Genomic DNA, 27564 nt, shown 5'->3' with positions numbered 1-27564 from the left:
TCAGCCTGGAGACCGGTTACTAGTGGTGTGCCACAAGGATCTGTTTTGGGACTACTGCGGTTTGTCGTTTTTTTAAATAGCTTAGACACAGGCATAGGTGGATGGATTAGTAAATTTGCAGACGACACTAAAGTCGGTGGAGTACTGGACAGTTTGGAAGAATGTTATAGGTTGCAGGATGAGCAGAGGATTAGATAGGGGAGACAGTGAAAGACGTTTTCTTAGGATGGTGACGTCAGCTTCCCAAAGTGAATCACCTCACATTGAGCTGCATTGAACTCCATTTGCCAACTCTCAGCCCAATTCTGCAGTTTATCCAAGTCCCCCTGCAACCTGTACACATTGAGGGGTAATAGATTTAAGACAGATGTCAGAGGCAAGTTCTTTATGCAGAGAATGGTAAGGGCGTGGAATGCCTTACCTGCTAAAGTAGTCAACTCCGCCACATTAGGGAGATTTAAACATTCCTTAGATAAGCGCATGGTTGATTTTGGGATAGTGTAGGGGAACGAGCTGAGAATGGTTCACAGGTCGGTGCAACATCGAGGGCCGAAGGGCCTGTTCTGCGCTGGATTGTTCTATGTTCTTTGTTCTATGTTCTAAACTTAGTGCCGGAGGCGGAAAGAAATGAGCAGCTTTAAACAAAACCCTCTTGGAGTTCAAAGCTTTCAATGAGAGTCTGAGCCCGGTGGTAAGTTCAGGTAACCTTTATTGCATCCCAACTTTGTTACAGCTTCAGATCCCCCCAGCAAAAAGGCAGAGAAAAAGCAGTTGCTTTTTGAACAGCTCAAGGTTAAAGTGCACACACCACACCTCTCCTAGTCCCACCCCCCTCACTGTCTTTACTATTGCCCAGCACCAAGTTGTCCCTTTGTAATCGGATCCTTGTTACAGCCGTAACCCGGAGGAAGTATTGCCTCACTCAGCAATTTCAACCCATACCCTGTCTCCAAGTAAGTTTCTCCCCGCTCATTTGCCAGGAAGGGGCAGTGTAGAGTCAACCAGACTGCTGTGGGTCTGTAGTCACGTGTAGGTCAGACCGGATAAAGGGTGCAGCTGGAACGACTGAATGAATCCTCTCCCACAATGGCGGTTCCCTTCCCGAACAAGGGAGGGGGTGAATTAAATGGGGGCTTTCTCCCCTGTACCACCCACTCCCTCTGCCATCTGTCGTGGCAGGATTCAAACCTGGGAGTCCCCGGATCTGGGTTGATAGTCCAATCGATAATGGCACTCGGTCGTCACTCCTTCAATCCCCCTGTGATGGCACGTGAACTCGCTGGTGCCTCCGCAGGTGGGAGGAGTAGGTGAAGTCCTTCCCTCACTGAGAGCAGTTGAATGGCCTTTCCCCTGTATGGACCCGCTGGTGGGTCAGCAAGGTGGAGGCCTGGGTAAAGGCCTTCCCACACTCGGGGCAGCTGAAAGGCCTCTCCCCCGTGTGGATCCGCTGGTGCCGCATCAGGGAGAAGACGTGGGTAAAGGCCTTCCCGCACTCTGGGCAGCTGAAGGGCCTCGCACCCGTGTGGACACGCTGGTGGGTCTGGAGTTTGGAGGAACGGGTGAAGCCCTTCCCACACTCAGGGCAGCTGAATGGCCTCTCCCCCGTGTGGTTCCGCTGGTGGGTCAGCAGGTTGGAGGAGCAGTTCAAGCCCTTCCCACATTGAGAGCAGGTGAACGGCCTGTCCCCCATGTGGACCCACTGGTAGGTCTGGAGCTTGGAGGAGCAGGTGAAGCCCTTCCCACACTCGGGGCAGCTGAAGGGCCTCTCCCCCGTGTGGATCCGCTGGTGGGTCAGCAGGTTGGAGGAGTAGGTGAAGCCCTTCCCGCACTGAGAGCAGGTGAACGGCCTCTCCCCCGTGTGGGCATGCTGGTGGGTCAGCAGGTTGGAGGAAGTGCTGAAGGCCTTCCCGCACTTGGGGCAGCTGAAGGGCCTCTCCCCCATGTGGACCCGTTGGTGGCTCCGCAGGTTGGAGGAGCAGGTGAAGCCCTTCCCGCACTTAGAGCAGGTGAACGGCCTCTCCCCCGTGTGGACCCGCTGGTGGGTCAGCAGGTTGGAGGAATAACTGATGGCCTTCCCGCACGCTGGGCAGCTGAAGGGCCTCTCCCCTGTGTGGCCCTGCTGGTGGGCCAACAGGTCGGAGGAATGTCTGAAGGCCTTCCCGCAGTCGGTGCAGGGGAATGGCCTCTCCCCGGTGTGACTGCGCCAATGAGTCTCCAGGGCAGACGGGAAACGGAAACCTTTCCCACAGTCGCCACACTTCCACGGTTCCTCCACAGGGCGGAATTCCTCAGGTTTCTCCATGGCCACAGCTTCAGCTGCACACAAACACGTGTAGAGCCCCTCCCTGCCGTGAAATCCCCTTTCCAGGCCGTATAACGGTTTCAGGCTCCACGCACAGTGCGCTGCAACAGTAGGGTCTCTCGTCCAGTCCCACTGATGCTGAAAACGTCCTCAAACAGGAACCAAAAAGCGTTGACCCCTCTCACAGAAATCACAGTCAAAAATCGTTGCGGTCCCGATGGATTGAGTGACTGTCAGACATTGACATCAAAGAAAGGACTGCAGACGCTGGACAGTCAGTCAAAACATGTGGCGCTGGAAAAGCACAGCAGGTCAGGCAGCATCCGAGGAGCAGGAGAGTCAATGTTTCGGGCATAAGCCCTTCATCCATTGATTTTGAAACTTCAGTCTTCAGATTTTCAAATACTCTGCTAAAAGAGATTACAAAAGTCATCACTATCAGTGCAGGGTAGACATTCAGAACAAGCAATTCTACTTTCTGTGGAGTATTCTTTTGTTGTTCCACAAAATTAAAAGCACCATCCCACTCCGCTCTAACTAATTCCCCTGAGGGTGCTGATTCAGGATCTTACAGGGGCAGGAAAAGCAAAAACATTAAGACTGACATCTCTCTGAATTTTGGATAACTCCACCTGAAAGTTAATATCTTTCACAACACTGGGATACTGCTGAGTGAGCCGGTCTGATTTTGGGAAGCAAAAACAAAAGTGTCAATTCAGGGTGAACCTGCAATGCAGCTTCTTGAGGAAGGACCAGACATGAAATGGTTAATGACCCCAGGAAGGTGGGAGCAAAATGAGACATCAAGGCATTAACACCAATACACTTCAGTCAAACTGTTCAGCTCCCAGTCAGGGCAGAACATGCTCTGAAAGTCCAGCCTTCACAACCACACTTCTGCTTTCACTGAAGACAATTAGAGTCTCACAGCGCAGAAACAGACCCTTTAGCCCAACCTGCCCAGATATCCTACATTAATCTAGTTCCGTTTGCCATCACTTGGCCCCTATATGGGCCGGGTGCTGGCAGCTGGGACTAAATTGGGTTGGCTATCTTGTCAGCAAGGACGAGTTGGACCGAAGGGTCTGTTTCTGTGTCGTACATCTCTCTGACTCCAGTTGCATTTACCATCACTTGGCCTCGACCCATCTGAACCCTTCATATTCAGATGCCCGTCCAGGAGCCTTTTAACTTGTCATCGTACCAGCACCCAACACTTCCTTTGGCAGCTCACGCCATCGCTCAAGCAACACCACATTGAAAGCGTCTGGTCTAGTGCACCAGATGACATCAGGATAACCCCAGATCGTTCCAGATCGCATCGATACTCAGGTCAGTGGCTTTCCCGATCAGGATGTTGTACGTGATCAAACATGTCCGTGGGTAGGCGATCCTCCACCTCTTAGTTCAAGTATCTCTACGAGAACTCCCTTACTGGAGGGTCCCTTGGAGACACTTCAACTGGACTTCATTGAGTTGTAGAAATGAGTTGAGTTACTATAAATATGTTTTGCTTATTGCTGATGTCTTTTCGAAGTGGATTGAAACCTACCCTCCTCCTAACGCTACTGCTGAGACTGTGGTGAAGATTTTGTTTAAGGAAATAATTCCCTGCTTCAGTGTACCTGCATACATTAGCTCAGACAATGGACTACACTTTGTAGTAATATTAATGGAGAACTCTGTTCCCAGCTTTGTATTTGTCAGCAACTGCATGGTGCTTGTCATTCTCAGGCAGCCGGCCTTGTTGAATGTTTTAACCAGACTGAAGACTAAACTTGCCAAATTAATGGCAGAGTCTGGCCTCTCCTGGTTATGTTAATCCCTGTGGCCTCATTCCAGATGCGATCCATGTCTGCGAGCAAGACACGACTGTCTCCAGCTGAGAGTCTCTCTGGTCACTGCCTCCGCACCCCTTGGAACGATTCGGCTCCCTTCTCAGTCCACTTCCATCACATGACCGAAGCAATGATTGGTTATGTTCTTGCTCTAACTAATGTTATGCATGCCTTTCACTCCCAGGAGCGTGCGGCCTACAGATGTTCCCTCCCTTTCATCCTCGTCACGGGTAGAGCCTGGTTCTTTGGTGCTCATGAAGAACTGGACTGGCAACGGTCTCCAACCTCGTTGTTCCAATGTTAATATGTTGTTCTCATGTTAATCTTATTACAGACATTTGAACTAAGAGGAGGGACATGTAGGGAACCCAAATGGACAGGGTCCACTCCTTTTGTTGGGATTCCAGGATTCTCTCCTCCTCTTCCCCACTTTTGATTGGTGCGGTCAATCAATTTACAATGGTGCAGTTGGACCCAATCTGAGTGCCCAGTGACTTTGATCACCGTAGGGGTGGAAAGTAAAACCTGGAGGGGACCCCTTCCCTTGTGCATTTATAGGCCTTTTCTCTTTTCAGAATCTGATACTGTCACCAAGACCATGTACAATAGAGCTAAGGGAGAGCCCAACGGGAACAGCATTCTGAGGACCATTGTCTCCCATACAGTGCGAGTGCTCGAGTTACTTGGCCCATTTTTTTTTAAACAGAGCTCAAGCAACACCTTTTACTCCTGTAGACCTGACCAGACCCCGCTGCTGTCACATTTCAGTAACCAAACTATTATTTCTTCAGCTCCGGTAAAGCTACCAATTTCCTTGTCCTGGATGGCAAAGATGTCCCTCATAAAGTCACAATCGGAGCCCTTGTTCCCACAACAGTACCTTGTCCTGGCCAGTGGACAAGTCGATGGAACCTCCATCTGAGGAGGATACAGCGGTCGGTCTCAGCCAACCTTGTTCCAACTGGAAGGATCCAAAGGGACTGGGTGACAATACAGGACACCCGATAGCCTGGGGAATCCAGAGTACCCTGAGGTTGGAAGGATCGGCAGGGGTGACAAGTCAACAGAACCGCAATTCTCTCTTTTGCGGCCTGACCACTCGAGGAAATAAGACTAAAGAGGCTCTGGAACAGAGTAAACTGGGATTATCAGACCTGTGTCTTTACTCTGTGCAGAATCGGTATGCCTTAGACTATATACTTGACCGGGAGGGTGAGGTCTGCACCATTGTCCAAGATAAATGCACTATGGGCATTCCCAATCTTACTAGAAATATTAACTAAGATACAAGAAGAGATCCAGAATGACTGAAGGGACAAGTTGGGGAAACTGCAGATCGGGTTGATGGCACAATTGGCTTATCAATTTAGCTATGTATGTCAGAATACTTTTCTTCTGTTTGTCGGTATTGCTATTGTTAGGTGTTTAATTGCTAGGCTTATGAGGTCCCTCAGTGATATAGATTTGCCCCAGAAGATGCTCCTTTTGCGATCTGATGGCTCACCCACACGTGTCGATGGCGATGATAAATATGACCAGAAGAGCTGCGAAGATGGAGGTGTCGCTCTACAGGATGTTGATGGCTGGACCACCTTGAAGGGCATTCGTTTGGACTAGCCTTCTCTTTCAGTGATAACGGTGCAATCAAAGGGAGGAATGAGGGTGTGGGCATCTGGTTGAGAAAGTCTATAGCCTTAAAACTTGTCTTTAAACATTCAGACTAAAATGTAATGTTGAATTATTAAATACATTTACTGCACTAGAAAATAAACAGGCAGGAAGGCTCAGAAAGAGGAGAGAACTTAATGATAGGGACACCTGGGCTCACCAAGTGATAACAGGATGCTGAGGCAATTAAGAATGTTTACATCAGCATCGGTGAGTCTGTGTGAACAGGACACCAAGTGATAACATTCACAGCCGTTCCCGTGTGAAATGAATGATAGTCTTTGAATTTGACCCTGAAACAAGACTCGGTACTATCCATAGCTTTGTAATTAATGGTTGGATTTTGTCCATTATAATGGATTCTTATTACCCCTTGCAAGCGGAGCATTCACAAAATATATCTTTGCTGTCTTGAGAGTTCAAAAGGACACGAGAGAGAGAGAGACCATTTTATTGCTGAGGCTGTTGAATCCCGTAGAGAATTAACTCTTAGTGCTTAACTGCTATGGATTGAATTGAATTGCATTTTGCGACTTTATGATGAGAGATTTTTATTCCAGGCTTCCAAAGAGTATGATCTCCAGGACAAACCAAGAGAGAGGCTTTACAGGTCTGCGTTCTCAAAGGATTCCCTGGGCCACCTCAAATCTCCACTTTAACATGGGAGGTAGGACAAAATGGCTTCTGCTTGGCTAAATCGGTGGGACTGAGTCAGGCAGATACTCACGACTCAGAACAAACAAGAAACCACAGACTGATGCAAATCCAGGGAAAAAAAAACTGCAAATGCAGAAGTAACAAATGTGAACCTAACCATCAATCGCAGAAGTAACGTTTTAATCCGAACCACCAGAGAGGACAAATACGATTTCAAGAACAGGTTGTCGACAAAAAATCATGATAGATTAGATTACCTACAGTTTAGGAACAGGCCCTTCGGCCCAACCAGTCCACACTGACCCTCCAAAGAGTAACCCACCCAGAACCATTTTTCCTCTGACTTATGTATCTAACACCATGGGCAATTTAGCATGGCCAATACACCTGACCTGCACATCTTTGGACTTGGGGAGGAAACCAGATCATCCGGAGGAAACCCATGCAGACATGGGGAGAATGTGCAAACTCCACACAGACGGTCACCCAAAGCTGGAATCGAACCTGGGAGCCTGGTGTTGTGAGACAGTAGTGCTAACCACTGAGCCACCTAGGCTAAGTCAAAAAAGCATGAGGACCTTGCGGGATCTGATTGAGCATGATCACATAGTAACAACCAATGCCTGACTCTAAAGAATGTACATAAGTTCTATCCAAACTCTGTAAAAGTTGGCGGATTTTTTTGGCACTCTAGGAGTACTCATCGGTGGCCCAGTGATTAGCACTGCTGCCCCACAGCACCAGCGTCCCAGGTCCGATTCCAGCCTCGGGGGCGCTGTCTGTGTGGGGTTTGCACATTCTCCCCATGTTAGTGTGGATTTCCTTCCACAATCCAAAGATGTGCTGGTTTGGTGTATTGGACATGCTAAACTGCCCATAATGTTAGGTGCATTAGTCAGAGGGAGATGGGTCCGGGTGGGCTACTCTTCAGAGGGTCAGTGTAGACTGGTTGGGCCGAAGGGCCTGTTTCCACATTGTTGGGAATCTAATCTAATCTAATCCTTCTGGGCTGATCAAAGTCTACCGACCGGGCCATATCAAAGAATAAACTATTGCTTGTGTGATTGACAAAGTCACTTCCAGGTGTGTTTATTGACCAATCCCAGAAATCCGAAGATCCAGACAGCAGTCCAGATCAGAACAACCAGATAGGAAATGGTTAATGTCCCCAGGATGTGGGGAGCAAAATAAGACACCAAGGCGTTAACACCAACATCAGGGAAAAACTGAACTATACAGACGTGACAAACATTCGTGGCAAGCCAGAATCACAGATGAACAGCACAGAAACAGTCCCTTCAGTCCATGCTGACCAGATATCCCAAATCAATCTAGTCCCATTTGCCAGCACTTGGCCCATGTCCCTCTAAATGTTTCCCAACATGTACCCATCCAGATACCTTTTAAAGGTTGTAATTGTACCAGCAGCCACCAGTTCCTCTGGCAGCTCATTCTTTACACACACCACCCTCTGTATTTAGGAGTTGCCCCTTCGGTTTCTTTTAAATCTCACCCTAAACCTATGAGCAATCCCAGATCAAAGACCTTGTCTATTTAGCCTCGTCATGCCCCACATTATTTATACAAAGTTGTAGGGTCACACCTGTCGGATATAGGTAAAGCAGTGTTACTTTTGCAACCATAATTGCTTCTGCAAGGTAAATGAACTAACGCCAGGGCATAATTGTTTCAGCCAAGAGTGGAGTTAACAAGAATGAAAGCTATGTGAAGGAAATACATAATTGCTTTTGTATTAGCTAAAATGTGCATACATGAAATGTGCCTGCAAACAATGGTAGATGTTACAGACAAACAGATAAGGTGCTGTGAGGGGAGGGGGTGTGGGTTAAGCTAGATATGCTCGTACAAACAGTTATAAGCATCTGTTTCCTGCTTCTGCAAAAACAAAAAAAAAACACAATCAAGGAGATCAGAAGGCTCAGTGTCGGCGAAAAATGGGAGGAAACGTTGCTTTCGCAAACAAGGAAGCAGCTGGCAGTGAAAGAGGATATACGCCAAACACTTTGTTCACGCACAAGGCCGGATAAGGCAAGAAATAGACAAGAGTAATGGGCGCCACCGGGAAAGAATGGAGGGACAAACCGACCTTTTGAGGGTCAGCTTGGAACATCAGGGCGGGGGCGGAGGAATGTGAATGAGGGAAAGAAGCTGAATGTGCTGGAGCCAAAGTGGAGAAAGAACAGAGAATACAAAACCGGCTTGAAGCTGCAATGAGGAATATTGCATGTGCTGTACTTGTACCTGTTGCAGTTACTGGCGGGAACCGGGTGTATTTTAAACATCAAAACAGAAAAGATACCCAGCCCTCCCCTTCCCAATCTCTATCCTTCAGTTCCTCCTCACCCGGGTAACTAAGACACATACCTGAGTTTGCGGAGTCTGCTCCCTCCCTGGATTCACTCCAGTTGCTACAAGTGACCAATTTCCCCTCCTCCCATCTCTGTCTCCCTCCCAGGATGAAGAGTCGTCCAGAGGGCGGGAGATTCACTTTGAAACTGACAGGGCCACTTGCGTGCTGTGACGTCACAAAGGAACTCGTGGCGGGGCCGAGGAAAAGTGACGGTTGAGGGGGCGGGGCACTGCGCATGCACTGCGCCTGCAGCAGACGAGGACGAGAACGCACACTTTCCAAAAAAAACACTCCCTTCAGAGAATCCCCACAGTGTGGAAGCAGGCCACTCGGCCTGACCGAACTTCCCAATGGTGACCCACCCACACCCATTCCCCTACATTTAACCCTGAGTAATGCACCTTACCTGCACATTCTGCCTAATTTAGCATAGCCAATTCACCCTAATCTGCACATCCCTGGGCACAATGGGTAATTTAGCATAGCCAATCCATTCTAACCTATACATCCCTGGGCACGATGGGTAATTTAGCATAGCCAATCCACCCTAACCTGCACATCCCTGGCAGTATGGATAATATAGCATGGCGAATTCACCCTCACCTGCACATCCCTTGGCACTATCGGTATTTCAGCATGGCCAATCCACTTTAGATTAGAGTGGTACTGGAAAAGCACAGAAGTTCAGGCAGCATCCGAGGAGCTGGAAAATTGACCTTTCGCACAAAAGCCCTTCATCAGGAATAGAGGCAGAGTGCCTGCAGGGTGGAGAGATAAATGAGAGGGTCACGGGGGTGGGGGTGGGGATTGAGAGAGATAAGTTTCAGGTTGTCAGGTGTATGTTGATTTTAAATAATATAAAGGTCTTTTAAGAAATAGTTTTAAGCTAAGAAATTACTTGTAGCTGACCACAAAAAAAAGGGCAGCAGGGGCATTTCGCAATAAGCTCATAGTTTGTAGGTCTGCTTTTTGGACTATCAAGATAGTAAAGGATGATCTCAGAAGTCAATCGTTTAGATAAAATAAGAGGAACTGGACAAAGTAACAGGAAGGCTGTAACGAACAAGGACAGCCAAATAAGGCAGATTTAAAGAAAAATAAGCGAGGTAATTAATAAGTATGATAGGCTTTGGCTTGGGTGCAGTGAATTACCAAATGAAGGAATAACGGATGCAAGTAACCACCAAATAAAGGGATAGAATGAAATAGACACTCATAGGTTTATTGCTCAGTGTAGCGGTGTCGAGAGAGCCCTCAGAAAAGTATAAAAAGCTCTGTATTTTACTGTCAGGTATGTCTCTCTTCATACAGCCACCCATCTTGCAAGATGTTCGAATAAATGTGCTGCTTCAGAACTCTGACTCGGACTGAAAATTATTGATTAAGTTGTGTTCGTTTCTCACAGCACTATGGGTAATTTAGCATGGCCAATACACCCTAACATGCACATCCCTGGGCACTATGGGTAATTCAACATGGCCAATCCACTTTTGATTAGAGTGGTGCTGGAAAAGCACAGCAGTTCAGGCAGCATCCGAGGAGCAGGAAAATCGACGTTTCGGGCAAAAGCCCTTCATCATGAATAGAGCTTGCAGGGTGGAGAGATAAATGAGAGGAGGGTGGGGTTGGGGAGAAAGTAGCGTAGAGTACAATAGGTGAATGGGAGTGGGGAATGGAGGGGATAGGTCAGGGAGGAGGGTGGGGGAAGGTAGCAAAGAGTACAATGGGTGAATGGGGGTGGGGATGAAGGTGATAGGTCAGACAGGAGGGTGGAGTGGCCTGTTCGGATCCGAACTCTGCTGGTTTAAAGGTGGTCCAGAAACCGTGTAGGATGAGTTGGTTCCAGAGGCAGGCACTGAGGAAGCAAATGTGGCTGTGGTAGCGAGTCTGTTTCAGGACATGGTTGAAGAGCTTCAGGGCAGAGGAAATGACCTGGAAGTTGCAGTGGGAGAGGGATTCCTTGATATTCTTGTAGAGAGAGAAGGAAAACCTCTTCAAGGCAGGCATCCTTGCAAGAGGATTCACTGTAGGGTTAAAATCAACTAGGTAAAAACAAGGACTGCAGATACTAGAAACCAGATTCTAGAATCACACAACTCCAGGTTGTAGTCCAACAAGCTTCCTTGGAAGCAATAACATTTGGAGTGCTGCCTCTTCATCAGGTGGTTGTGGAGGATAAGATCCTAAGACACAATTTAGAGCAAAACATTCCAGTGTCCTGCCACTGAAATGGTATATTGAACAAACCTGGATTGTTAAGTCTTCCACCTTTTCAAATAGGTTGCAGGTCTCATTACAATGTAAATCCCATAACTTCTTGTTGTCACCTTCTTGATATAACAAGGTTTTAATACCAAAAGCTCACATCTCAGCTCAGACAATGCATTAAAGGTGTTAAGTCAGAGTCTGCCTGTATCCCAATCTTGAGTCAGACTGGTTCTGTTTCCGAAGTTGAATTTACAAACTATTACATGTATTGACTGCCTGCAGATTTTTCCTTAAAAAAAATGCACATAGAATGTATCTGCAAATATACATCGCTACCCGCCCCCCCCCCCGCCCCCCCCCCCCCCCCCCCCACCACACACACACACAGTTTGTTGAGTGAATTCGTACTTGCAGAATTATGTCTTACTTTGCTCAAAAACTGCACGAATCCATGTAAGATTCTGTAAATCAGTTTAACCATTGTGGCACAGACAGTCTCACACAGGAGAGCTCACACCTTCAATACATTATCTGGGCTGACGCAACACCAATTGGTAAAGTTCACTTGAGGATTTAACTATTTTAAAAGGTTTTGTGATTTACATTTGAAAGAACTGAAACTATCATGGTCATTCGAACAGATGAGAGACTTAACAAACAATCCGGGTCTTTTTCAATATACAGTTTCAGTTACATCACACTATAAACTGTTGCTATAAATTCTGTGTCTTACAATTTTATATTCCACAATCCCCTGATGACGGAGTTGCACTCCGAAAGCTACTGCTTCCAATTAAACTTGTTGGACAGAATTTCTCAAGTAGGGCACCATTCGAATCCTGGGAGACTGCTATTTCTTGTTTACTTCGTAATGAACAAACATTAAGCACGGTCACCTATTTATTTCTCATTTTGTTTCATTTTTCTTGTTTTATTCCCTGCGATGATGTGGGAGAATTGTTAGATTTGGGTCAGCCATTTGGTAACATATTAAAGCCTGGAAACCATTTTGAATCTCAGCTTAGAGCCTGCTTGCTAAAGCTCGTGTTTCCCAGGCTCAGCGGAGACGGTTGGCCTTGCAGTTGTACTGCTTCCTGATAAACAATTTCTTTCCTGACATGGGGCTTTATTTCCACCCCCCACAGTTGGCGAGTCAGGCAGGAGATACCCTGGTCCTGCCAGGTCACCAGCCGATATCCTTTGATTGCTGCTTTTGTCGTGTCCATAATAAAGGGGAAAGCTGGCCAGGGACAAAAATGCTGTTAGAAATGATGACACAATTCTCCCTCCTCAGCCATAAGATACTAGTGAGAGAACTCAACATGGTCCTAGCGTCTGGACGTAATGTTGCTGAGAGCACTTGTGCCTTACAAAGTTAGTAATAACGAATTTGCTTACCCCAGGGTTACGAGAGGTGAAACCCTATTTGATAAGCCCAGGACCCACAATGAGGTCCGTGGCATGCTTCAAGGTGCTCCCGATCTGTTTGAGTGCCCAACGTTAGCTTTAATTGGCGAGTAGAAATCTGAAGTATAATTGCTCGCTTCAGGATGTCCAGACTTGAATGAATTTAGCATACAGGACACATTGGGCAACTATTAACTGAGACATGTAGAAAGTTGAAGAGTGTTACAGAGAGAGAGACGCACAGGCAGGCAGAGAGAGAGAGGCACGCAGGCAGAGAGGGGCATAGGCGGGCAGAGAGAGAGGGACGCAGGCAGGCAGAGAGAGAGAGAGGGGGGGGCATGCAGGCAGGCAGAGAGAGAGACGCAGGCAGGCAGAGAGAGAGAGGCGCGCAGGCAGGCAGAGCGAGAGGCACGCAGGCAGGCAGAGCGAGAGAGAGGCGTGCAGGCAGAGGCGGGCATAGGCGGGCAGAGACAGAGAGGGACGCAGGCAGGCAGAGAGAGAGAGGGGGCGCAGGCAGGCAGAGAGAGAGAGGCGCAGACAGGCAGAGAGAGGGGGGCGCAGACAGGCAGAGCGAGAGAGAGGCGCGCAGGCAGAGGCGGGCATAGGCGGGCAGAGACAGAGAGGGACGCAGGCAGGCAGAGAGAGAGGGGGGGCGCAGGCAGGCAGAGAGAGAGGGGCGCAGACAGGCAGAGAGAGAGAGAGAGAGACGCGCAGGCAGGCAGAGCGAGACGGAGAGATGCGCAGGCAGGCAGAGAGAGAGGCGCAGGCAGGCAGAGAGAGAGGTGCAGGCAGGCAGAGAGAGAGGTGCAGGCAGGCAGAGAGAGAGAGGGGCGCAGGAAGAGAGAGAGAGGTGCAGACAGAGAGAGAGGGGCGCAGGCAGGCAGACAGAGACAGAGAGAGGCGCAGGCAGGCAGAGAGAGAGAGGCGCAGGCATGCAAATAGAGACAGAAAAGAGAGAGAGAGAGCCGCAGGCAGGCAGAGAGAGTGTGTTTGCTAACCACCTCCTTGCCTGGTCAGCCTTTTTCCCTATCTACAACTTGCTTTCATAGAATCACCTCGTGTACATTGTTATAAATATTGTCTAATAAGAGTAGATTTATTTAGAGTTTACATTCACGGGTACGCCAAGCCTCAGCATTAGGACCGGGGCATATTGGAGCTGAGATGGAAAGGTCCGTTCCTAGTCCTGCTGGGTTACCCGGTCAGCAGTCAAGGTCAAGGGGAGGCCGCATGGACACACACAACACAATGCAAATGAGCGCCACCTCCTGGAGGAACACCAGAAGACTCCGTCAGAGACACATCTTCAGCCTTCATCCATGAATGGCTCAGACTGATCATTCTGCCTTTCACTGCACTCTTTCTTAGCTTTCTTTCACTAACTATGTTTGATTGGGCCTGATAACCGCTAGTAAACAGAAATTACAGTTTAATACTTTTTTTATGCACAGAAGGTCAACCACTCTCGCTGCTAGGTATGTGCCCATATCCCCATCCATCCTGAACTCGTACCATGCGAGCCTTTATGGAGTTTGAGCAACTTGCAGCTTTCATTCCCCCTGCCTTTGGAACTGCTCAACTGGATATCAAAGTCACCTCGCAGACAATCCTGTGCTCGGCTCAGTTCACTGTTGTGGTCCTCCTCTCCAGCGATCTCACAATTGCTGAGATTTCCCATTCCTGATGAAACCCCTGATGATGATTCCCAATCCGTGGAACCTTCTGCCCCTGTCCTTACTGAACCCGAGGACTATCAGTCCGATTTCCAAGCACCAACCCCTGACAATCCTCCTGGCTCTGGGTATAATCCCTCTTTCGCTGACACCCACAATCTCTTCCTTTTAATAAAAAGGAGGGATTGTGGGAGAATTTGATCAGAATTGACAAAACTGCATGGAAGCCATTTTGTCACAAAGCAATGTTTGCAGTAAAATGTAGCCTGTTAACATAATGCTGTCTGAGCCCTGGCTGAGGAATTCTGTTTTGATAGCCTGACCTTGCAGCTGCAGGCTGTCTCTGCTCCTCAGGCCATTAGACTGTGCTGCATCATAGAATGATGGATTCGTTCTCTCTGTCCCTTATCGGTAATTCGAGCCGAGCTGAACCTGCAGTATAAGGTAACATTCAGTTTTGTAAACATTAAGAAAAGTAGCTCTGGACAATGTATGTGAACCTTACGACTGCCCCTCAGTTACATAATTGATGGAGAGTGGGGCTTGTGTTTTACCATAAAACTTGTAACATTCTGAATTTATTGGAATACGTCTGACTTTGTTTTGAACTAAGAGGTACTCCCCATGGCAGTGAATAAAGCTAATTAATTGCTCAAGGTCTCCTCTCCTGACTACTTTGCTTTAAACGATTTGACACACGAGTTCATTTGCCCCAACAATACTAATAGTTACATCGAAGGGAGAGAGAATTTCTCAAGTAGGACACTATCAGAATCCTGGGAGAGCCCTATTTCTGGTAGATTGTGGGTTGGATTTCGATTGACTGAATGTTTTCTTGTTCTGGAAGCTGTAAAAGAGGCGTGAAAGCTTCAGCAGAAGTCCAGCAAAGCTGAGAATAGACCGACATCTTACTCTGTGGGAACAGGGAGATCAGAGGACAGAGAAATCAGGCCCTGAAACCCGAGCTGACACCAGACTACTGTGTGATCAGTGCTTTGATGAGCAGTACCAACCCTCTGCCTTTACCTCGCTTCCTATCTGACTCCCCCCTCAATATTCAGGATCCAATCCTTGCCATCCTGAAGCCATGTCTTTGTAAGGAGTCTCAGACCATAATTATTCACTTCCAATGTGTGCAGTTAATGCATTCACTTTTGTTACAATACAGCACACATTCAGACACACCATGTATCTTTTCAGTTTTTGTGACATTAGTATCCAGTTTCGATTGCTGGTATATTTACTCTCCTTGTCCCTTTCTATTGTTCTCTGATGTTCATTTTCCACATCACTACATTGCTCACCGGCCTCGATTTGGATTGGCCATGCTAAATTGGCCACAGTGTCCAGGGATGTGCAGGTTAGGTGGGTTAGCCATGGGAAATGCAGGGTTATAGTTTCATAGTAATAGAAGCAGGAGTATGTCATTTGACCCATCCAGCCTGCTCCGCCATTCATTAAGATCATGGCTGATCTATCCATTGTCTGAGCTCCTCCTTCCTGCATTGTCCCAGCTACCCTTAATTCCCAGACTTAGAGACAGTCTGCCTTGCAGCTGTACTGCTACCTGATAAACAAATTCTTTCCTTGCATGGGAATATCTTTCTCTTTGCAAAGACCTATTGTACACATCAGCAACTAACCAACACTGTCCAGACACTACGTGACTGGGTAAAGTGCCTCAGTTTGCTCAGTTTCCTGCAATTAACAGTTTGCTAATTGTTAAATGACTGTAACCTATAGAATCACACAACTCTGTATCGCGTCGGAGTGACTTGAGACTATTAGGTCGACTTGGCTCTCCCCGTGACTTCCGAATAAACAGTCAATAACTCAAGGTTTGTGTGTCATGATTACTTATCCAATACTTATTGGACTACTACGAGCAAGTCACCCACAGCGTAATCCACTTCCATCCCCAACATGGATCAAGACGCCATCCTTTTTTGCCAGATAAGTAAATGTGTCAAGTTCAGGAAACAAAGCCTGTCAAACATTAACAGGCACAGATCTAGACCAACCTTTTCCAGAGTCTGTCCCTTCACCTCGATTGACTTTCTTTTTCCCTCAGCTCCTACAAACCAACAGCTAAACCCAAGGATGAGAAAAGAAATGGGAAAGGGGACGAGAAAAGAGAGTGCGGTAGTCCCAGATGTTAAACAGAGAAAGGAAGTTGCAGTCTGGACTGAAGCTCAATCTTCATTCAGAGAGAGAGGAGCAACAGAACTTCAGAAGCTCATGGTCGACCTTCCGCATTCAGACAGTGGCAGGGGTTCTGATTAGCAGGAGGACCAGGCCCCTTCCAGACAGATTCAACTGGCCAAATGCCAAAAGAAGGAAAAAAGGGGAGAGCCACAATTTTGTTTCACCTTCCCACCCCCCGGCTCTACATAACCACGCATGTTCCTCGCTTTTCTCCTTACCCTCACCCCTCATGATTTTTCAAATCTCAATAAGGTCATCCCTCAACCTCCTCCACTCCAGTGAAAAAATCCCAGCCTCTCCCTATAACTCAAACCCTCCATTCCTGGCAACATCAAAGTAAATCTTTACCGAACCCCCTCTAATAGTATTCTTCCTATTACAGGATGACCAGAACTGTACTCAGTACTCTAAACAAAATGGCCTCACCAACATCCTGTACAACCTCAACATAGAACAAAGAAAACTTACAACCCAGGAACAGGCCCTTCAGCCCTTCAAGCCTAAGCCGATCCAAATCCCCTGTCTAAACCTATCGCACAATTCCTGAATCTGTATCCCTCTGCTCTCCCCTACTCATGCATCTGTACAGATGCACTTTTTTTAAAAAAAGATATTTTTATTGAAAATTTAACATGTTTTTACAAGTTTACAAATAAAAAAGCACAAGTACAAACACTAATATACAATTAAATCTTAAATAAATAGCCAAAACTTGTCAAACAAAAAGAAGAGATATAAAAAAGAAAAAGACAAAACTCAACTAACTACGAATCTAACCTATAACTAACCAGAGTGTATGATCAAATATCTTACATTATTCAAAAGAAAAAAGGATAACATAGTAATGAAGTAGTGAAATACATGCTCGTAATGAGTTAACATAAGTTGTAATAAAACCCGTATTCATGCGGGATTCCTCTCTCAAGGGACCAGCCAGAACTGTTACCTCAACTAGATGAAAGTCCTTGATAGAATGGCCAAAATATCTGTATCTATGTAATTCAAAAAGGGCTGCCATATTTTATAGAATAATTCAGTTTTTTGGTGCACCATATTTGTAAGGAAGTCAAGGGGAATACATTCCATGATTAATCTGTGCCAATTCTGAAGTCCTAGAGGGCCCTCAGCCACTCAGTTTACCAAGATATTGTTCCTTTCATAGAAATAGAGAATGGAAAATAATTTCCTCCCGTGCACATCCAGAGAAGGTAAGCTCAAGAAGCCCAGAAGAGGAGATACTGGATCTACTGTAATTTCCGTTCCCAAGATTTCTGTCAGAGCGTTTACTACTTTGGTCCAGTATTTGAGGATCTTATGGCATGTCCACAAGCGGTGTGTAAGAATGTCCACCTCTGTATTACATTTGGGACACATTGCAGATGCTCCTGCCCTAAATTTTGCCAATAGTTCTGATACCATATGGGCCCTATGAAGTATCTTTACCAGAATGGCCTGGGTTCTGTTGCAAATGGAGATTTTTTTTGGCATTTTTCCAGATGTCATTCCACTGTTCTGTAGAAACCTCCAGCCCCAAATCCTGATCCCATGTTCTAAGCTCCATATCTTCCGACACTTCATCACGTAATAAATGATAAAGAGTGCTGACCGAGGGTACACCTATTGGCCACAACCATCTACCTTCTCTATCTGATTTATAGAAAACATCTAATAACGTAGTCATCTTCTGTATGTAGTCTCAAATGTAGAAGTATCGAAAGGGGTCTCCATTAGATAATGCAAATTTCTGATGCAGCTGTTCAAAAGACATCAGGACCCCCTTCTCAAACAGATCCCCGAAACAGGAGATATCCCTAGATCTCCAGGATTTGAATGTGGCACCTGTCAGCCCCGGTTGAAAACCCCATGCCCCCACTATAGGCGTATAGGGGGATGTTTTATGTGAATTACCCTCGTTTTGCCACATTATATTCTCAGCTTTAATTGTGTTTAATACTATAGGGTTTCTACAGTGGTTCGTAATGACTTTCATCTTCTCTAAAAATAAGAGGTTAATAAGAGGGCACTATACTTGAGAAGCCTCGATGTCCATCCAGATTGATTGCGGGTCAGACGTGACCCAATCGGCTATGTAGCTTAACAAGGAACTTAACTAATACTTCCTAAAGTCTGGAAAATCCAGCCCTCCACCCCCCCGCCCCTCCCACTCTCTTTGCCTGTGGAAGCTGTAGCTTCCTTAACTTAATAAGGGGCTGTCTCGGAGTCCAGATGAAAGAACCCAGCCAACCATACAATCTGCGCAGTGCCGTACTCGGCAGCATCACCGGAAGCATTCGCATAGGGTATAAGAGACGGGGCAAGACACTCATTTTAATTAGGGCTATTCGACCTAGCCACGAAATTGGAAGGTCTCCCCAACGTTAGATGCCCTGTCTTACCCTTCCCAATAGATGCACAAAATTGACCTTATATGGCTGGCCAAATACTGGGGTGATAAAATTGCCTAAGTATAAGAAACCCTCCAGAGACCACCGAAAGGGGAAGTGGGATCCGTCCAATAAATGGGACATACTCGTGAGGCATTGCCTCAGGTTTTGAAAAATTAATTTTGTAGCCTGAAAATTCACTACATGTATTAATAACTTGGATTAAGTGAGGCACGGACATCAGAGGATCACGAAGAAAAAGGAGATCATCATCTGCATATGGGGTAATTTTATGTTTACCTGTACCAACCCTCAGGGCCGTTATATTAGAGTAAGCCCATATCGCTTCCGCCAGTGGCTCAATTATTAGCGTGAATAGCAATGGTGAGAGAGGACATCCCTGACAGCAGCCCCTACCCACACGGAAGCTATCCAAACCTAATCCATTGGTGATCACAACTGCTTTGGGATCATTATACAGTGTTGAGACCCATTTGGCAAATACGTTTCAAACGCCAAATCTTTCCAATGTATTGAACAGGTATGTCCATTCAACCCGGTCGATTGCCTTCTCCGCATCCAATGAGACTACTATTCCTGGTATTTTTTCCTGATGACAGACTTGATTCACATTCAAGACTCTTCTAATATTATTAGATGATCTACGGCCCTTAATAAACCCATTCTGGTCCTCATTTATGATATATGGCAGTACCCTCTCTCGCCTCAATGCTAATGTTTTAGAGAGAATTTTAAAATCTACAGTTAGCAAGGATATTGGTCTGTATCATGCACAATCTTCTGGATCCTTTTCTTTTCTAAGAATAAGGGAGATATTCACCTCTTTCAGTGAAGGCAGGAGGCAGCCCTGACTTATATGAGTAGTTATACATGTCCATAAGTGGGCCAGCTAATACTCCTGTGAACTCTTTGTAAAATTCAACCTGAAAGCCCGCTGGACCAGATGCCTTACCGCTCTGAAGTTACCCGATTGCATCAAGTATTTCCTGGGTTGTAAGGGGAGCATTCTGGACCGATATCTATTCCGGGATTATGTCCGGAAAGGCCAGGCTTTTAAAAAAGGACTGCATCCTCCTGGCTCTATCTTCACAATCCTTCAATCAGAGTAAAACTTTCTGAAGATTGTGTTGATCCCTTTATGATGTGAATCAGAGTACCAGCACTTTCCCTGATAGCTGGAGGGGTCCTTTTTTTCCTTGCAAGAAATGCTAAGCATCTACCAGGTTTATCGCTAAATTCATATAATCTTTGTTTTGCAAATAATATTTCCCTCTTTGCCGTTTGGGTGAAGGCGGTATTCAGAGCTGTCCTAAGGGTCATAATCCTTTGTAATTTGTCAATAGAAGGTCTGTCAGCGTATGCTGTTTCAGCTGCTTTTAAGCGAGCGTCAAGTAGACGCTGTTGTTTTCCCTTTACTTTTTTCTGGGTCACCGAGTATGAAATGATCACAACTCTCGCATAAGCTTCAATAGTCTCCCACATCATTGACGGGTTACTAGCCGTACCTGAATTAATTTCCAAGAAAGCTTTAAACTCGAGAAAAATATTTTGCAAGTTTTCTATCCTTCATTAAGAAGGAATCCATACGCCAATGTCAGGGGGATGCCTCGTTGTTCCTAGACTTGATTTCCATGTACACAGCAGTGTGATCAGAAATTATCATATCACCTATTTGACAGGATGATATGGAATTTAAAAATGTCGAGGGGGCAAAAAACATGTCAATTCTAGTGTGACATTTATGTGGATTAGAGTAAAGAGAGAAATCTCTGCCTTGCGGGTGGAGGCACCTCCACACATCTATTAATCCTAATTCTTGATTCAAATCCAACAATTAGAACATAGAACATTGAACAATACAGCACAGAACAGGCCCTTCGGCCCACGATGTTGTGCCGAACATTTGTCCTAGCTTAAGCACCCATCCATGTACCTATCCAATTGCCACTTAAAGGTCACCAAAGATTCTGACTCTACCACTCCCTCAGGCAGCGCATTCCATGCCCCCACCAGTCTCTGGGTAAAGAACCCCCCCCCGACATCTCCCCTATACCTTCCACCCTTCACCTTAAATTTATGTCCCCATTGTAACACTCTGTTGTACCTGGGGAAAAAGTTTCTGACTGTCTACTCTATCTATTCCTCTGATCATCTTATAAACCTCTATCAAGTCACACCTCATCCTTCGCCGTTCCAATGAGAAAAGGCCTAGCACTCTCAACCTATCCTCGTACGACCTATTCTCCATTCCACGCAACATCCTGGTAAATCTTCTCTGCACCCTCTCCAAAGCTTCCAAATCTTTCCTAAAGTGAGGCGACCAGAACTGCACACAGTAATCCAAATGTGGCCTAATCAAAGTCCTGTACAGTTGTAACATCACTTCACGACTCTTGAATTCAATCCCTCTGCTAATGAACGCTAATACACCATAGGCCTTCTTCCAAGCTCTATCCACCTGCGTGGCAACTTTCAAAGACCTATGAACATAGACCCCAAGATCCCTCTGTTCCTCCACCTCACTAAGAACCCTACCGTTAACCCTGTATTCCACATTCTTATTTGTCTTTCCAAAATGGACAACCTCACACTTGGCAGGTTTGAACTCCATCTGCCACTCCTCAGCCCAGCTCTGCATCATATCCAAGTCCCTTTGCAGCCGAGAAGAGCCCTCCTCACTATCCACAACTCCACCAATCTTTGTATCATCTGCAAATTTACTGACCCACCCTCCGTCTCCCTCATCCAAGTCATTAATAAAAATTACGAACAGCAGAGGACCCAGAACTGATCCCTGCGGAACTCCACTTGTAACTGGGCTCCAGGCTGAATATTTACCATCTACCACCACTCTCTGACTTCGACCGGTTAGCCAGTTTTCTATCCAATTGGCCAATTTCCCTCTATCCCATGCCTCCTGACTTTCCGCATAAGCCTACCATGGGGAAACTTATCAAATGCCTTACTAAAATCCATGTATACTACATCCACTGTTCTACCCTCATCCAATTGTCTAGATCTGGGGCATCCACCCGCAGTACTCTTGGGAATCCTGTCTATTTCCGGCTCCATTATGCAATTTGAGTCTCCCCCTATAATTGTATGACGAGCACCGAGAGCCATCAGTTTGGAGAAGGATTCTGTTATAAATTTGAAAGGATGCGCTAGGAGACAATACTGGTTTAAAATCCCATATTCCTCTCCATTTATAAGGGCTTTAATTAGTATATATCGTCCAGATTCATCTTTTATCTGACTTAGGATTTTGAAAGGGAGATTCTTCCAAATAAGAATGACTACTCCCCTACATTTTGAGCTGAAGGAAGAAAAGAAGGCCTGATCAAATCCACCCTGTTGTAATTTCAAATATCCTTTATCCAATAAATGGGTCTCCTGTAGAAGAGCTATATGAACCCTTTCTTTTTTGAGGTTTGATAATATTTTCTTCCTTTTGATTGGAGAATTATTCCCCTTGACATTCCAGGTGCACCATTTAAGCGAATGACTCACCATAATCATCCAGGCAAGTCCGAGACCCCGTGGGAGGAGAAACACCAAACCACCCTGAGCATAGACCATAGAAAATTCACAAAAATAGAGATTCTTTATTACACTCACACCAATATAACAAACAACTATTTCTAAATAAAAAAAAACTGAGATTTTTCCCCTCGTTACCAGGGGAATCACTTCCTTTCCGAAAACCCATCATATCCTCTCCCGACCAGTGCCCCACCCTCGACCCAGGCTCCCCATAATAAAGTGAAGAAAATTCAAGTGTATGACTAAGCTAAAGTTAACAATGAGTACCCTACCCTCCTCCCCCTCCCCACCCACACATCAACACCTAGATATATTTGGCGATGTTAATACCACGCATAAACATATAAAACTATAAAATTACAGTCTCAGCAGGTAATAATTAATTATGGTAATACAAAATAACAGGGGGAAATAACCCCGCTTTAAGAGAAAAAATAAGACAAAGCAGAGACCCCTCACCTAAATCTACTAGACCACCCGACCTCTATATATTTACAAAAAAAGGAGAAAAATCGCAGAGTGGAGAACAAATAAGCCCCCCCTCCCTTCTCCCTGGAGATAATATTAAGCAATAAAGTAATAAATGAGAAAAAAAGAAAGGGTGAACCAAAGAAGGGGGAGGGCAGAACAACATCATTCACCACACGAGTTAACTCTTACAATTTATCTAAGAGAGTCCAAAAGTTCCTTGGCCTTCTCTGGCGATCTGAAGTTATACACGGACCCTTCGTGGCTAAAACGTAGCGTCGCTGGGTAGCGCAGGGAGTACTGAATGTTTAAATCCCTTAAACGCCCTCCTCTTTTGTACCAGAGCTGGGGGAAAGTCCTGAAACAGCATAATCTTGGATCTTTTGTAAATCATGGCTTAGGGATCTTTCCCAAGATTTCTGGAAGCTTCCAGGAGCATCTGATTCTCCTAAAAGCACTGCAGCTGGAACAGAACCGGGTGGGGGTGCTGGTCCAAGCTGGGCCTGTGTATTGCAACCCGGTGGGCACATTCTACCCTGACCTGGCCTGATCCAGCCTCCAGATTCAATAACTGCGTAAGCCACTGCTCCAGAAACATTGTAAGCTGGTCTTCCTCTTCTCGTTTGGGAAGGCCCAGCAAACGAACATTCTCTCGACAAACTCGAATTTGAGGTCGTTGATGTGATTTTCCAAGGCCCGGACTCGCTGTTTGAGAGTCGAGACCCGACCCACGGAGCCTTTAGCTCCGCCCCTCCGACTCGATGTTCGATTCTTTCCAAATCTCGGTCGTGCTTCTGCAGCGCAACCGAGAGCGACTCCCACCTGCTCCTGGACTCTTCTATGAAGGTGTCGATCTTCTCTGCAAGCTTAGAAATCACTGCAACAAGGCTCGCTACCATAGTTAAGTATCCTGGGGCAGCTGCGGACGCCTCTGCTGCAACTGGGGAGGGGTTCCTATGTGCTGCGAGCTAAGGGCATTCTTTCCTTTAGTCATTCTAACGGGGCACTAAACTGTTCAAGTTTGGTGCAAAATAACTAGTGTATTTAAATAAAAGCTATATAAGTGATTTGGCAGGTGTGGTGAAGGCAGGCAGCCCACTTTGCCTGAGTCTTGGGCAGAGCACTACAGACTCAGATTTGCTGGGTCGCCGCCATCTTGGATCTCCCCCGCCCAGATGCACCTTAAATTAATCTACTGTCCCTGCCTCTACTTCTGCTGGCAATGCATTCCAGACATCTATCACCCTCTGAGTAAAGTACTTTGTGTGTGCATCTCAACATGATGTCCCAACTCCTGTACTCAGCATGTGAACAATGAATTCTGGATTAGTGGTGCTGGAAGAGCACAGCAGTTTAGGCAGCATCCAAGAAGCAGTAAAATCGATGTTTCGGGCAAAAGCCCTTCATCAGGAATAAAAGCAGAGAGCCTGAAGTGTGGAGAGATAAGCTGGAGGAGGGTGGGGGTGGGGACAAAGTAGCATATAGTACAATAGGTGAGTTGGGGAGGGGATGAAGGTGATAGGTCAGGGGCGGAGGGGGAAGAAGGGTAGAGTGGATAGGTGCAAAAGAAGATAGGCAGGTAGGAGAAGTCATGGGGACAGTGCTGAGCTGGAAGTTTGGAACTAGGGTGAGGTGGGGGAAGGGGAAATGAGGAAACTGTTGAAGTCCACATTGATGCCCTGGGGTTGAAGTGTTCCGAGGCAGAAGATACACCATCCTCTCAACCTCTATGTCCTCGGCAGAGTCGGAGGGGGAGTTGAAATGTTGGACCCCGGGGGGGTGTGGTTGATTGGTCCGGGTGTCCTGGAGATGTTCCCTAAAGCGCTCTGCTAGGAGGCGTCCAGTCTCCCTAATGTAGAGGAGACCGCATCGGGAGCAACGGATACAATAAATGACATTAGTGGATGTGCAGGTAAAACTTTGATGGATGTAGAAAGCTTCTTTAGGACCTTGGATGGAGGTGAGGGAGGAGGTGTGGGGGCAGGTTTTGCAGTTCCTGCAGTGACAGGATGGGAGGGTGGGTTGTAGGGCGGGGCGTAGACCTGACCAGGTAGTCACGGAAGGAAAGGTCTTTGCGGAAGGCGGAAAGGGGTGGAGAGAGAAATATATCCCTGGTGGTGGTGTCTTTTTGGAGGTGGCAGAAATGTCGGCGGATGATGTATGCGAAGGTTGGTAGGGTGGAAGATGAGCACCAGGGGCGTTCTGCCCTTGTTACGGTTGGAGGGGTGGGGTCTGAGGTCGGAGGTGCGGGATGTGGACGAGATGCGTTGGAGGGAATCTTTAACCACGTGGGAAGGGAAATTGCGGTCTCTAAAGAAGGAGGCCATCTGGTGTGTCCTGTGGTGGAACTGGTCCTCCTGGGAGCAGATAAAGCGGAGGAATTGGGAATACGGGATGGCATTTTTGCAAGAGGTAGGTTTTACCTATGTGAACAATGAAGGCAAGTGTGCGAAACACCTTCTTCACTCCAGTTTACCAGTGATGGAACTTTCAAGAACAACGAACCCGAACACCCCCAGGTCTCTGTTCTACAACACGACCCAGGCCCTAACATTACCTGTACAAGTCTTGCCCTCCTTTATTTTAGTAAAATGCAACCCCTCACTTATATCCATACTTCTCTCATACACACGCGCTCTCTCTCAGACATACACATACACCATCCTCTCAACACTCTCACCCTCTCGCAGACTCATTCTCCATCACAATCACACTTTATCAAGCATGCACACATGCAAATACACACTCACTGACGCACAGTCTTATACACAAACTCACATACACACACACTTTCCTGATGAAAGGCTTTTCCCGAAACATTGATTTTCCTGCTCCTGGGAAAATACCATGTCTATTTACCCTATCCATGTCCCTCATGATGATATAAAAGCGTATAAGGTCATTCCTCAGACTCTGGCATACGACGGAAAACAGTCCCAGCCTGTCCTTATGTCTCTCCTCACCCAGGTAACCAAGACACATACCTGAGGTCGCAAAGTCTGCTCCCTCCCTGGATTCACTCCAGTTACTACAAGTGAGCCTGCTCCACAATCATTAAGATCATGGCTGATCTATCCATCGTCTCATCTCCTCCTCCCTGCACTGTCACAAGGAACCCCTTCATTCCCCTATCAGGCAAAAACCCACCTAACTGTGTCTTGAATATACTTAATGAAGCTGCCTCTATTGCTTCCTTGGCCAGAGTATTCCATAGATTTTGATGAAGGCCTTTTGCCCAAAAGATCGATTTTCCTGCTCCTCGGATGCTGTCTGACTTGCTGTGCTTTTCCAGCACCACTCTAATCTAGACTATTCCATAGATTCACGACTCTCTGGGAAAAGCAGTTCCTCCTCATCTCCGTCTGAAAGCTCCTCCCTCTAACCTTGAGGTCGAGTCTCACCCACCAGCAGAAATTACCAGGCAGGATAGGGCTTCATCCCCACAGTGCAATGACATTAGGAAGATGTTTCCATTGGTAGGAGAGACTAGCACCAGAGGGCACAGCTTTAAGAATAAAGGGAAGACCTTTAGGAACAGAGATAAGCGATGTCGCCTTTTCTGCCGACAGCGAGCATGTACAATGTGTTGGTGACACGAGTGAGCAGGCGTGCTGTTGTTCACACCACGGAACAGACACAATATGCTCTGTGGCAATGTTGGTGTTATTGACAGATGTTAAGTGTTCAAATGCCAAGAGGAGAAACAAAGGGTAGAGCCACAGTTCTTTTTCCCCATGTGGCTCAACATTTTATAGCTTTTGCATTTTGTCTGGCTGCTCAACTTTTTTAAAATGACTGTTCGTCAGTGTCGGGGTGAGGTTCACAACTAGAGGGCAAAGGTTTAGGCTGAGAGCAGAAAGATATTAAAAGGTACCGAACGGGCAACTTTTCCATGCAGAGGGTGGTGCACGTATGGAACGAACTGCCAGAGGAAGTAGTGGAGGCCAGTATAATTACAGCATTTAAAACACATCTAAATGGGTATATGAACAGGAAGGGATTAGAGGGATATGAGCCAAGTGCTGGCAAATGGGACTAGATTAATTTAGGATATCTGGTTGGCATGGACAGATTGGACCAAATGGGTCTGTTTCCGTGCTGTACATCTCTGTGACTCTAAATAATAAAGTGTACTTTTCCAAATAACAAACTATATCCATGTTAACAAGGCTTAGTGCACCACATGCTTTACTAACCATTCTCAACAGGTCCTGCCCCTTCAATAACTGAGGAACATATACATGCTGTTGCATAATCTCCTTCACTAGTATTTACACACTACCTTCAGCAATTGCACAAGTAACAGCAAAGGGTAAACAGCACAAGGATTAAACAAACAAACTGTGAGGGTAAACAGCACAAGGATTAAACAAATAGTGGGGGTGAAACAGCACAAGGATTAAACACACAGTGAGGGGGAAACAGCACAAGGATTAAACAAACAGTGAGGGGGAAACGGCACAAGCGCCAGTAAAAGCAGATGGAAAGTGAGGGTAAAATGTCACTATGACAGGACAGGCCCCACATTCCTTCCCCTCCGCCCCACAACCTGCCTCACCTTTCACCTCCCGGGCCCAGTACCTTCCAGGTGGCCCCATAGTTGACACAGGGGCCGCCCCACGACCAGTAGAACTCCACCACCCAGGCGGCCGACGAGTTCCCAAGCAGGCCCTTAGCCCCATCCGCCTCCAGAATGCTCACCGGCTCCTGCCTGCTGTACAGCCGGCCGGTGTGGCCGTGACACAGCAGCTGCGCCAGGAAGGCGGCGGTGCCCAGTGACGGGTGTCTACCCCGGGCCGCACGGCGCCATTTTCCTAAC

General features: G+C 46.7%; 1 protein-coding gene across 1 annotated transcript; it reads right to left on the bottom strand.

The window, feature by feature from the left end:
* Positions 1–698: 698 nt before the first annotated feature.
* On the bottom strand, positions 699–27564 carry LOC148144706 (uncharacterized). The gene is made up of 2 exons (XM_087975049.1): positions 27304–27564; positions 699–2712 (listed from the first exon to the last, which is right to left on the bottom strand). Exon 2 carries the CDS (start codon positions 2300–2302, stop codon positions 1322–1324), a length of 981 nt encoding a protein of 326 aa, XP_087831175.1. The 5' UTR covers positions 2303–2712; positions 27304–27564; the 3' UTR covers positions 699–1321.

The sequence above is a fragment of the Chiloscyllium plagiosum genome, unplaced genomic scaffold, assembly GCF_037043375.1.
Source record: "Chiloscyllium plagiosum isolate Xiang-an unplaced genomic scaffold, Cpla_swu_hap1 HiC_scaffold_27, whole genome shotgun sequence".
NCBI lineage: Eukaryota > Metazoa > Chordata > Chondrichthyes > Orectolobiformes > Hemiscylliidae > Chiloscyllium > Chiloscyllium plagiosum.
This window is presented reverse-complemented; position numbering and strand designations above follow the sequence as displayed.

What these genes read in the sequence shown, in the direction of transcription:
- LOC148144706 (XM_087975049.1), bottom strand. Translation starts at nt 2,302, where the DNA reads ATGGAGAAACCTGAGGAATTCCGCCCTGTGGAGGAACCGTGGAAGTGT.